The 13,635-nt window shown below is 38.6% G+C and overlaps 1 protein-coding gene and 1 long non-coding RNA gene across 8 annotated transcripts in view; one reads left to right on the forward strand and one right to left on the reverse strand.

Moving 5' to 3' along the window:
• The first annotated feature begins 7,640 nt into the window (after positions 1 to 7,640).
• On the forward strand, positions 7,641 to 11,116 carry LOC121070911. The gene is made up of 3 exons (XR_005820290.1): positions 7,641 to 7,689; positions 10,367 to 10,542; positions 10,743 to 11,116. It is a non-coding gene; the product is annotated as an uncharacterized LOC121070911 (long non-coding RNA).
• SLC24A4 (solute carrier family 24 member 4) overlaps positions 7,683 to 13,635 on the reverse strand; it is a 93,109-nt gene continuing 87,156 nt past the window's right edge. For 6 of the 7 annotated variants that reach the window (XM_040558711.1, XM_040558710.1, XM_040558707.1 and 3 more), the window contains 4 exons: positions 12,581 to 12,695; positions 10,406 to 10,518; positions 9,675 to 9,740; positions 7,683 to 7,918 (listed from right to left, as the gene is read on the reverse strand). In XM_040558711.1, coding sequence (XP_040414645.1) covers positions 7,766 to 7,918; positions 9,675 to 9,740; positions 10,406 to 10,518; positions 12,581 to 12,695 — 447 coding nt within the window. In that variant the 3' untranslated portion in view covers positions 7,683 to 7,765. Of the gene's footprint in view, positions 7,919 to 9,042; positions 9,102 to 9,674; positions 9,741 to 10,405; positions 10,519 to 12,580; positions 12,696 to 13,635 lie in introns of all 7 variants that reach the window. The other variant, XM_040558709.1, reaches the window with a different exon arrangement.

Raw genomic sequence — 13,635 nt, forward strand, 5'->3', positions numbered from 1 at the left:
TTTGTCAGAGCTTTGCTGAGTGTTTTTCTTAAGCCAGAGATCCGGCAGGTTTGGAGTCTGACATTGTGTTGTGTGATCAGGCTGTGGAAGTATACAATTACACAAAAGCTAATTGACAATGTAATGCTCAGACACCGCAAAACACCACTTCTCTGTGATTCGTCCAAGCCAAACAGGTTTTAGAGAAAGAATTGAATTTTTCAATAATTTGGGATATTTAGATGCAATGTACTTATGAAGCTAATTTTCAGCCTAAAAATTGCTACAATTTCAGTGTATGCTAGGGGCAGGGGGTGTATTCTTGGCTTTTCTAGGACTGATTCACCCTATCCATCTTAAACCACACCATTCTGCAGCCCTTTTCTTTTCCTATTATTATTTTTATGCAGCTGAGTTGGGAAGGTTTAAAAATGGTTTATGATGGAAGGCCCTAAGTGCAACAAGCACTTTGGTTTTAATAAAGTGCTTTCAGCACATTCACAGATTAAACAGCAGTTCCACTTTCCACACAGTAGGACACGACTGCATCAATAATATGGTATATTCCTGTAGGAATTGTCATGCCTATTGTGTCACCAACCCATACATGATGTCCCTTTCATAGAGCCTATTACATAACAGATCACGATGGGTCATGAGGTCAAATGTGTGGGGGATTAAAAGAATGGGTACTTTCTACATTCAGATTTCAATTTTCAGAAGTTAGTTCTGTATGGAAGAAGGAATCTTTTCCTTTCCCCAGCCTAGAAACAGTTAGCCTAGCATATACCAAAGAATGAACCCTTGTGCAAAAGTCAAAGAATGCATGGTATCGCTCTTCTCCACTTCACAAGGACTCTTCTGTCGATGTACAGAAACAGAGTGGCTAATCACAGGTTTATACAGCAACAGGGATTCCAAAAGCATGCACTGTGGTTAAGAAAAATAAGGTCAAACTTTATCTCCTTGCAGTAAACTGGCTAGGAGCATTAATTGAAGGACTCTTATCTAATGAAATTGTTGATAAACTAGCACATGAGTAAGGTAATTCCCTGTTCCTTTTTTCAGAGAACTGCATTTAAAGGTTTTCCTTCCACACCACAGACTGCATACCTACAGCAGAAGGCACCTGAAACCCTGGGATGGGCAGCTCATAGAATCACAGAATATCCTGAGTTGGAAGGGACCCACAACGACTATCGAGTCCAAGTTCTGGCTCCACACAGGAGCACCCAAAAATCAGACCCTACATCTGACAACACCGTCTAAATGTTTCTTGAAACATTCTTGGTAAACATAGCTAGTCCCAAAAGAGCAAATCACGCATTTCGGAATCACTGTGAATCAAATTGATGAACTTAACTCACCCCAAAATTAGCTTGATCCAGGTGATACTCCCTTGAATAGACGAAAATGTGTGAGCCTTCTGTCATGCAGTTCAGCAGGGACCAAATTTCACCAAGAAAGTGCAGGCACATATCCTAGCTGGGTCCTGAAATTTTAGATTTTCAACAATATATATGAGAATGCTTCACATGTTCTCAGCATCTGAGAAAAATACTGCAAACACTCAAGTTGTTCTTATATAATTTATTGATAGTGTACATATGTTGATAATATAGTGCATTACAATACTGACTGCTAGAATTTTTTATAAATGTTTAGTTAACTATTTTTTAAAATTTTCACAACAAAAATAATCAATTATCATGCCAACATTTTGTAACAAATTATCACATTAAATCCATTTGGATTTCATGACATATTTATCTGTACAAAGGACCCCATATCACAGAGCATTCACAGTGCATAAGGTCACAGTCATTGAAAAAATAAATAACATGATAAATAGATTTGTGTTATTTACAGTTTACAAACTCATCCCTTTCTGTTTTCAAAGTAAGCGGTTCTAGAAAGTTGTAATAATATTTTAAGAGGTATTGAACCTCCTAAGGGTGCACTGCAAATGCCTGCAAGTATGAAACACAGGGAAATTTAAAAGGTTCAGAAGTTATTTTAGTGATCATAAACAATTTCGAATACTTTCTTGCAATGGAGGAGATAGTGGGAGCCAAATTCTACTCTCAGTTCCACTGATAAAAATTTGTGCCAACTACCAGGATGTGAATGAGCGCTGGCGCCCCTTCCAAGAACGAGAAGGCAAGAATTTGGTCGTAACTTTGCTGCAGTTTCAGCATTTGGAACAGTGATGCTGCTGGGGAAGCAGACTTACAAGTGTTCTTTGCATACCCAACTGGGATATGAGTGAAGGCAATAATCTTGCTGCAAAACCCTCTGAAAAGAAGCATCACAGTTGGTATTAGATTTTCCAGAGACTTCACCTGTCTGTTTTTGATATATTCTGATAACCTTTAGATTTTGTCACAATTCCCTGTTGCTATAAACCTACCGTTGTATTTGTCTTTCAAGTTTACCAAGATCATCTCAGTGATAAGACAGCAACAATCACATAAATTCTTTGTGCAAGTAAGAAAGAAATGGAATTAAATTCAGTAATTCTTGTAAGAAAATATTCAAATGTTATTAGGTTCCTACGCTCTTTCATTTCTTTCAGACAGTGTACTGTATGGCAGAAGTATGGTAGCAAGTAGAACACGGGATGTACAAACTGTCACCATCATTATACAGGTCAGCCTGTGGAGAAGGAGCTATATATATCTCAGATTTTGGGACAGGGATGTAAGGATCTCACAGCTTTCTCTGGGGAGAAAATATGAGAAATATGGGAGAAAATATGAGGACACCACGCAGGGGAAACGTAAGAAAATGCAAGCTCAAGTTATTCAAAGGAGGTTTTTAAACTTGTGCACACCAGGTCAGAAACTGGAATGCACGTATCAGTTGAACGACATTCTTCTTTTCAGCACAACGCCAATCACTTGCATACAGAGTTTTCAAAATAGTTCAATAAAGTAATAAGGGGCAATAAGGGGCTTGGTACAGAGTTGCTGGAATTAAATGCTGTCATTTACCCATGTAACCATCATATAAATCTCACCACCCAACAGACTGAAAAATCTAGAGTTCAGACTCAAAGAAATATAAAGGAAAATGTGTGGTAAATGCGTGAGCTGAAGAGCTTTTCTTCTGAGTGCTTAAACACAAGTAACTGAAGGATCTGAGGCTTGCAATGACAGAACATTATGTCCAAAGGTGTTGCACTTCAATCAGCAAGATTCTTTGGTTTCACCTGGCTATCAGTGTTAATTTAGTGTCTGTTTCATATTACATTAGGTCTGATCTTTCCTTAGCATGAATAATGAGGCAGTATTTATACAGCTTAAAGCACTCTACCAAAAAACAATCTAACAGTGGTACACAAATAAATGACATTACAATTGCAAGAGATCCAAAAATGGAAGACACCCAAACTCATGAGGGATTTGTGCAACTAGAGCAAACATAATAAAAACAAGTGCATGTAATTAAAGCACAGTCACAAAGGAAATCAAAGAATAGCGTCTCCTCTATAATTGCTGTATAAGTATTGGAGTAGGAAAGACCTTTTCTGTTTGTTTACATGTTGACAGAATGTTTACAAATATAATCTAAAACCAGAAACTAATTACGCGTTAGTCACAGCTGCAGCAAGCATTTCAAAATAAAATAAAATAAAATTGGCACGCCAATGACTGAGCCAGGAGAAAGACGGTTGACTCTGCTGTACCTGTTGGGAAGACTTCAGGTGTTCTGCTAGGCTGGACTCGAGCCCAGAGAGCAGCCCTTAGATCATCAGTAGTCATTGAGAAACCATAACCGTAGCTTCTTAGAATTAGATTTAGGCATGCAGATCCCAAGCCTGAAATTTTAATTCAGGCAATACTTTCAGTAGGACTCAGAGTAGCAGTAGCTGAACTTTGATCACACAACTTTATAAAGTAGTATGAGTGTTATGGTCCGTATGGGATCAGACACTGCTGAACTCAGTGGATCATCTCTGTGGGACTGTACTACTCCAGTGGAACTGCAGCAGAAAAGAGCTGCTGGGAGCTCTGCTTGGCCAGCTGTACTTCAGTTATGGTCCTGTTTGTACACCAGGACAGTTCTGAAACCTTTGGGACAAGGAACCTGTTCTCCTCTTATTTACACAAGCAGGAATCTAAAGTGGTATCAGCAGAGCAGAGGTCCATAGATTCCAGACAAAGCTTTTAACTTGAGGGAAAAATTAAAATTGTAGACTAAGAAACCAGTAACATATGAAAAGATCTGGATGTGACAGAAACCATGCTCAGCTGTCATCTTAGGAAACGATCCAGCAAGGCACTTGGATGTGTGTTTAGCTTTAAGCATGGAATCAATCCTACCGAAGTTAAGCTTTGCTGGATAAGGGATATCTTTTTCTGAATTGTATTACTTTTCAGTGTTAGTACGCTGGCGATTTTCAGATCACAGTAACAGTTTTCCTCTCACATCCACCAGCTTTCTCTTCACTCTTGAACTGAATATTAACTTACACACCGCTGTGGCACACGTGCCAGCTAACTTTTACAGTGGATAGTAAAACAACACAGCTACAAAATTTTGCAGACACAACCTGAACAGACACAATGTAGAGTTGCAGTAACTTCAGAGAGCCAAGTGCAAATCACCCCTTATCTTGATTGGGAAAGGGCAAAATTTGTAGTGGTTTCCTGACCACCCAAGCAAATTATTTTCTGTACATGTGAAAGGCACTAGTCCGCTATTACTCAGCAATATTCTCCTGAATTACTGACACATTCTGAAGTGGGTATCTGACATACAACAACCTGTCAAACAGATCTTTCTCAGGCCATTTAGTTTATCTGCATGGTTCAGCCTTTAATTGCCATCTTTATTTATTTCAACATATTGGTAATGCCTATATAGAGACTCTAACTACTTCATATGATCATGTGTCATCAAGGCCCTGATACGGCATCTAGTAACTCTTTGGCAAACAATATATCCCTGGTCATATTGTTTTGTCATAGGATAATCCTACTAACGTCATTTGTAATGATAAGCATGGCATGACACCTGTCTCATAACACAAGATGCATGTGAGACTGCCTCAGGAAACGCAGCATTACAATCCATAGAAACAGTCCTGAAGTTGGTCTATGTTTTACGTAGGAGTATAAAATGCCAGGACCAGCCATGTGATTTAAGGTCAGTATTACCCTCCAACCCTGTCTCTTCCTACAACAGAACACTCCTGATTTTTGGAGCAGGTGATATTCAATTTAGGCAAAATAATTCTAAATGATGTCTCAATAATTCATGGCATTAGCAAACACAATTTCACGCATATTTGAGCTGGGAATCAGCTGCTATGGAACAAATGAGTGCCCCTAGTCTTTTAAAGTTACCTGAATCAGAAATATGAAGGTACAGTACAATTTGCTGGATCTGGCACTGTAAATGTTGATGCCCTCATCACTATCAACTCAGCTGATCAGTCGGCATTCAAAACTAGACCACTCTTCCATAGTGTAAATACATCTGAGCTGCCTGAACTGTGCACAGAAGAGCAAATGTTTGCTTGGAGGCAACTAGCTCTCCAAGCCCTGCCTCTACCTCTGCTCCTTTCAGCCTCATATCTAAGCCATCACAGGAGTATCAGCACCAAACTGTCCTCCTGAAAGAGCAGGGAAGAAAGGAAGAGTAAAGAGGGATGCTCCTTCACAGCCTTTCTGCAACAGAAGACTCAAAGACGAACTCCACCATGAACTCAAAGACTGAATTCCACCTCTTCTGCTTTGCTGCTACAGCACAGCAAAAATGTCTTGAATGCCAGGAAACGGGGTCATCTGCATACTTGAGGACAAATGTGTTTACTGTCATGCTTGCCTATTCAATAAAGCATTTTAATAATGCTGTATTTATTGCCATCTTTAGGACTGGTAGCTTAACTACCTAACTACCTTATTAAAGTGAAAAACCCTAAATGGGTGCTAATACTGACGTTTGCCACGGAGCGTACAGCAAATAACGAACACGTTGCTATTTTTTCCTTAGCATTACATTGAAAGGATTCAATTCCTAAAAAATGTTTAACAGCAGAATACACTCCTTGATTTGTATCAAAATAAATTTTAAATAGCCTTAATTGTAAACACATTGCCTGGTGTAAACAGTGTCCTACATGTGAGCTGGTTGAACAGAATTATTTGTCAGATATGCCAAGATAAGGAACTTTTTTGATTTAGTGCTTATTTATTAAGGTTCTTTAATATGTTCTCATTGACATAGTAATGGGAATTTTAATATGTAGTCTTAAGTGCAAAATATATTAATATATTTAAAAATGCATCAACTTCTGGTTGGCAGATTTGGTTTATAAACATTAAAAAATTAAAAAGAAATCTATGTATAAAGTTAAATGTGCTTCTTTAGAAACTTTGTGATCTTTCATTCATATACAACTTTAAAATATTTTGAAGTTTAGTAGCAATGCAAAATATGCACACTGTCTCAGTGATTTGCAGTCTTATGATTACTACAATATGGAATGTTACCCACTATTTTTAATACTCTGGGCCAGATCCTGCTGTCATTTACCTCCAGAGTAATTCCCTATATCAGATTTATGCTGGTGGATAGGATATCAAAACCTGGCTTCTACTGGGGGTTAAAAAGAAGTATATCATGCCTCAAAACTTGCATACAATCCAATCAAAGACCACATTCTCTTGACAGATTTGCTTTTGTCTACCTGTTTTTTATCTGCACTGCTCAGTGTCAGACACCCACCTTCATTAAGCTTCTGGGAATAAATAAAGAGTAGAGAATACACCAGCTTCTTGACTGATGAAATAAGCTTCTTTCCCCCATCAAACAAATCAAATCATAACCAGGGTGGGTTTTGTTAGAAAGTCTGGATTACGTTCAGATACTTTTCTCAGCTGATAACAGTAACTGTTAGTTACTGAGCACCCAGTTGTATTTTATTTGTTTAGTTTCTTCTAAATTTACAAAATGGGCATACGAGGGCCAATGCAAAATATTTCTCATGGTGTAATATTCCACAAATGTTAGTTTATACTAATATATACAGCATTCCTTATTAATGGTAAAACATTATTTTTCAAGTATAAATTTCTGCATGTAATTCTCTTCTTCGATATGCAGATAGTCAAACTTTTAGTGTGCATCATCAGAAGTGATACAACATACAACCATTTCCTCTTCTTTCTCTGCTGCATTGTTCATCTTCATTGAAAAGAATGATAAATATTCAACACTGCCATCAAAACTGTCCTTGCAGTTCCTCTATAAGCAGAGCACTTGAAAGGGGAAATGATGTCCTCAACAGTGCATGCCATGATATGTGCCTTGGACTTTCTGGTCCTGTAGTTGAGACATTTTGACTAAGCCAAGAAAAGTTCTGAGCTTGCCTCTTTTCCTTCCATGGAAAGTAAGTGTCAAAAGCTAAAGAACTATAAAGATTTTTCTCCAGTCTTCTTGTTAACCTTGGAGGTGGTGTTTGATTGTCTGCAAAAGGAGAACGAAAATCACAACAGAAAGTCCCATACGTGGGGACATTTGAGAGTTCTGCGTAAGATCCACACAGCTTTATGACTGAGCAGCAATATCCAAAGAGAAGGAAAATGCTTTGGTTGCCTTGAGCTAGCATGTTACAAGAAAGGTATGCTTTCCTTCCACACAGGTAAAAGTGCTTGGTAGCTGAAGAAGCAGGAATGACACTCAATTACTGATGGAAAGAAGGTAGGAATGCGAAATGTCTCCTGTCATTTACAGCACATGTACTCAGAATAATTGCAGTCTCTCTCCTTATTGTAGTTTAAAGTTCTTCTCGGCACATAGGGAGGTTGACAAAGGTGAAGACATTAAACTCTATCAATATAGAGAAACACAGGAAAACAGCATAAAGAAACAACACGTAGATGCCTAATTTCCTGTCAAGTTTCCACTTATTTACATGGATTCCAAACACCTGCAAGCAAACAAAGTGTTAGTTAATTAAGCCACAAAGGAGACTTTTGGAGACAATTATAAGCTAAAAATGAGAGCCTTTTGAATTAGAGATCCTGAACCAAGATAAAAATATATTCTTGGTATTTTACAGAATAAAAAGGCAACATATGTTTTTCTGATCAAGAAAAAGAACGTAAAAACCCAGTCCAATGACTCAAACTCTGGCCTTTCTTTTGTCTGAAATTCCCTTTACAAACCATTAAATGAACCCGCTTTAAGGCCACTTCAGAAGTTCTTCATGGAACAGAGAAACAGGACCCTAGGTGCTCAGTTTCAGTATGCGGGGCATTTTCAGTACGTGGGGCACATTCTAGTCAGGCAGCACTCATTCACTGATTGGCTATGAACTAAAGAAATGCCCTGAATATGCCTCTCCCCAAAGTGCTCCCCTACAGATCCTTTATGTCCCAGTAGAACACCAGCACCTAATGCTCATTCTTTCAACAGCTTTGGAAGAGCTGCTTTCTTTGACGTTTTACTCAGCTCCAGAACTAAGGGGAGTTACAAATTACAAGCAGCAAAGCAATGAAATCCACATGAAGGCTCCTATTTTCAGTGGTGTTGAGTGCTTCTGAACAATTACTCTCCAAAGAGTTTTTCTGGGGGAGGATCTGGGGGAATCAGGGTATCCAGTAGAACAAATGAGACGACAATAGATGCTTTGAACTCAAATGATATGGCTGAAAAGAGTCTTTTCAGAAAACCCTGAGCAGCTAGCATAGGAACACATCTGCATAATCCTCACATATTTTCCAAAGTGCTGGTTACCAGTAAGCATGCAGCAACGTCATATACAAATGTCTAAAAAACATCTTTGTTGTTTCACAGGCACCGTGCAGTATGATGGAACTGGGGATAGGAAAAGAAAAGAACAGGCTCCCACCACTTTTATTATCAGAGGCACTAGGAAGTTAGTGGCAAAGTGAACAGTCATTCCACCACTTAAGTCGTGCACAGGTGATGTGGAGTTTTCTAAGACCTAGCCATGCAACAGTGTAGAAACTCCCATGATGATCCCCTCCTCTACAAGAGCCTCCACAGGCAGCCAGTGTAAGATGTTAGTATAAATGGGTATTTTTATACCTTTGGGATTTGATTCTTTCCACAGACGGCTCCCTGGGAGTCAGCAGGATCAGAGAACCCTAAGTACCATAAAATCGACTTTTGAAACAGAGCTATTGTTTCACCTTAACTAGTCTTGTGTTCTAAAGGTAACTGAGTGACATTTAGCATGCCTGTTCAGAGTTCTGAAGTTCACAGTCCTCACAGACTAGTCTTCATTAAGGGTTTTGGCTACAACACTTCGTTAGTCTAGGCTGGTTTGAAAATCAGAGATGGAGGGATAAAAAGAGGGATGAAACATATCTGGAACTTGCCCTAGCATAAAGTAGAGACATGCCTGGGGTATGCAGCTGGACACAGGAGCAAAGGAGTATTATTGGATCACATAATTTCAACACTGACACTGAAATCAATGGAAACCTACACACATCTGGCATGTCTTCTGCACCAAATGTCAGATTTCAGTCACGGAGGACAATGGCAGCTCTTCTACTCATGGTACTGTTATAAGAATGGCATTTTATAAGAATTGATACTTTGGGGATAATAAGTACTTTCAATTTTTCCTTCCAGATTATGTAAAGTAAATAGTTAATGATTATTTTGCAATCAGAATATTCTGAAGAGTCACATTTGGAAACACATATACTTACAGTCAGTGCCACTGATCCTAGCAAAAGTGCAACTGAATAGACCAGTCCTTTACTGTTTATTTTAACCTGTGGTAATTAGACCAAAAAAAAAAAAAAAAGATACCTTTAAAACATTCAGAATATAATAATTGCATTTTAGAGATCAGAAATCAATTTACTGATTTATGGTAGTCCACCTTCTGCCTTGTATAGTGACTGACTTACACATTTTAAACTATACAAACCCGTGACAGATTTAGCATAATGGAGAATGGGAGGGTTAAGGATTTAAAACAAATGTGTAAGGATTCCCACCTCCATAGAAATAAATGAGCAAATAAAATCAGCATTTTTAATGGATTTTATGTTATATCTCCTCATGATGGAGATATGCCGTTAGTCTTGCCTTACAAAAATACTAAGGTACGGGAAGACAGACATGCTTGTGACTGTGCAGTGAGAAAATGACTGTAACATGAACAGACATGCATGGCCCTGTTTTTTGCTATAGAATATAATGTACTCTAGTTAGCAGACTGTGAATTAATTACAGCTTGTGGAAATAAAATTGTTTATGTAACTCCTGGTTCCTTGGCAAAGAAATAACACCTTATTCATAAACCAATACATGCTCAGCATTTGCTGTTTAGTTGGTTGTTTTTTATTTGCATGCTTTCTTTTTAGGATATGGTTGACTGTTTGCTTTTTAATAGAGAAAAGGAACACATTAAAAACATATCCAGTATACATACAGTTGATCCACAATCAATCGCCATGGTCTGCAAACCCCATGGAACACCAAGGCCCACCAGAATGTCAAAGACATTGCTTCCTATTGTGTTGGATACTGCCATGTCACCAAGGCCTGCAAAGGAAAAACAACCTTCAGGTAAAAACAAAAGTGTAGGATCAATATTCAGTGTTCTACAGGAAATTAAAGGGGAATGATTGGCATTGATCCAAGCCCCCTTGGACTAGCCAGAGTCTGCATCTTCTTTGTGGCTTGGAAAGCTTTATTGAGTGCATGGTATTCATTCAGCCTGTGTTCAATGTCAGTTCAAAAATGAAGTTGATGCTCTTGTGTTCTAGATAGACTGCAGCCACGGGGAACCTGCAGGTTGGCTACTGGATTTAGTCTGTGGACACACAGCTCACATGGATGCTGAAAAGTGGTCCAGAAAAGAACTCAACCAGATGGGAGTCAAAGATATTAAGCACTTCTGTGGGGTATGGGTTTAATCAGCAATGACTTCACTTTAGGAACCATCAAGTGGGACATGAAATAAAAATTTTAAAAAAGAGTAAATGGTGATGAAGTCGCTAGGCATTACTCAAAATCCAGTCCTAATGCTCATCACTGGCTGCCATCTTATTCTACACCAGTATCAATAAACGTGAGGAAGGCAGAAGAACTCTTCTCTGTCTAATTTCCCCAAGGCACTGGCTTAACTATTGACTCCTTTCTGCAAAACCCACACCAGGAAGGAATAGGAACTCTGACATAAATGGGACGCATCCTACAAATACTTAGAGTACAGAGAGCACAGACAGACACTGCCCGATCACAGGTACAGTCTCTGCTTGAAGGGAGATGCTCATAGAAAGGTTGTGCTTTCGATCTGCTGCTTTTCATGGCAGTGTCCCTCTCTACTCTTTAGATATTTGTCTGCTATCTGTCTTGTAACCATCTTTTTGGATTCCAAGTAGTGCAAAAACACTGTCCTTGAACAAGAGGGGCTGCTTTTTCCCCAAGCTACTGCTTAGCTTCACTTTCAGAGTAAACAATCCTTTCAGTACTTTCTCCTAATACTAAAGAACTGATTTAAAGCAGCACTCTGTTAATTAAAAAACGTAATGTTTTCCTTCTGTTCTTTCAAAAAGCTGTTCACTTAATACTACATATGGAAAGCTAATTTAGTAGGAAGGTTGTTCCATAAGAATCCTGAATACTTTTGTTCTGCTTTTGTGAGATTTTCCTGCACAAAAGAGATAATACAAATTCGAGAACGAAATGTTTTAAATAGATCATTCCTTTTAATCAAGTGGAATTTAAGATCATTATTTCTATCTCAAACTACAAATGTGGGACTTTGGGGTACTTAATTTATCACTTCAGAACTTGTTATTTGCTCAGTGATGTGTTCTGGAGATCATCTTATCTGGGAAAAAAACAGACTATGGAGATACGAATGGTGGAAAAGAATACAATTAGGAGCTGTTCTTATCCTCCTGTAGTACAGGGCGATCATTTTGGGTTTAATGTTTTTCAACAACAGGAAGGAATATGGCTACAGACATTTCTCAAAAAAAAAAAAGTAAAAAACCTTAATCAAATGTTAAAAATACATGAGAAAACATTTTAAAATTTCAGTTGGAAAGCTGATGAAGACATAGCTAACATTTATCTAAAAGCCTTTCCAGTGCCACTATTCATATATCCCAAAGGGAAAGAGGTCTGCATTTGGATGAAAAGTATGCTTGGAGCAACATCACTTCTGCCAGATCATCTTAACCACTTCACTCCCCTGGGTTCAGGAGGTCTTCTAAAAATCAGTACAAGTTTTACATGGACTAGTGCTGGTTAGCACATATTCTTCAATGCAGTTTTTTTAATAGCTGATCTTCCAGTTTTGTCTGGCTCGTATCTTTTTACCCAGACTGATAACACCATGCATGGGATATCTGAGTTTTGAATGACCTTCAAGAATGTTAGGCTGTGCCCAGTCTCAATAAGCAAACAATAACAGGACAGGGATGACTTCTTAGTTCACCATACTTAAAGCATTTTATTTTTTAACTGGGCCCTGAAACAGTGAGAATAAATAAATAAATAAGAATAAAATTGCATTGAGGATTTGTTTGTATGGAGGAAGCAAATCATAGAGCAAGTACGTAACATTGCAGGAATGCTCCTGCAGGCACAGTACCTTGTCTTGCTACTATTAGGCTGGCCATGCAGTCTGGGACGCTTGTTCCTGCAGCTAGGAAAGTAATACCCATGATCACATCTGGTATCCCAAGCGTGTATCCGATCACCGTCACCTGAACAATGAGGAAAGTAGGTTACCCTGTCATATTTGGAAAGTCTCCTCAATCCAATACAGTGGTGACAGACTCTTAACTTTGATTTCTGTTGTGGACCCTAGCAGAATTAGACTCAAATCTATTTCTGCAAATAATAACCAGCCTAAAATCAACCTTGTAAAAAGGAAAAGTACTTTGGTCATATTCTTCAACATTTTATGAGCAAAAAATAAGCACCATTTTCTGTAATTCTAATAGGACATACTGATTTTTTAAGGAAAAGCATGGACATGGTTTTGTTTTTACTTTATTCCCAAAATGGCAAGATCCTTATTGGTTCTTTTCTCAAGAGGACTGGAGTCAATTTACATTGTGATATAGGGCCAGAAATACGAAGAACTTATTATATTCCAACACATGAAGAAGGAAACACTTTCTTGAATGACTCCTGATATAATCCCAAAGTGAGCATGTCTGGTTATACTATCCCCTGAGAATCCAGATGCAGCTTTAAAAGTGCTAGAGGAAGGGCTGAAGCTTGTAGCAGAACTCTTGGGAGAGAACAGGGAATAGTATTTAGCTGGAACATCCAAAGAAGACTGAAAAAGAGTCAGGAGAAAAGGCTGAACAGGCAGCTGAGCATGCAAAGGGAATGGCCTTGTGAGAGCGAGAGGACTGAAGCAGGAACAGGCAGCTGCTTCCTTGCAGAGACTGCTAAGGGTGAAAGCCTTTAAGTCTCTGTGTTGCTTTCTTGAAGTAGTTTGGCAGTCTTTTACAGGAGGAAGACTGGACCCTTTGCCAAGGAAAAGGTATTCTTTAGGAACCCACTAACAAACCTTCATATTCTCAGAGGCAAGCTGTGGCTCAGGAGTAGGAGTAGGCATCATTCTCCTGCTGCAAGTGGTAACAGAGTATTAAGGTCTGTGTGTGTCTTAAAATAAGATGTGTTGGAGCCTTG

This window comes from Cygnus olor, chromosome 5 (assembly GCF_009769625.2).
Source record: "Cygnus olor isolate bCygOlo1 chromosome 5, bCygOlo1.pri.v2, whole genome shotgun sequence".
In the NCBI taxonomy this organism is placed as follows: Eukaryota; Metazoa; Chordata; class Aves; order Anseriformes; family Anatidae; genus Cygnus; species Cygnus olor.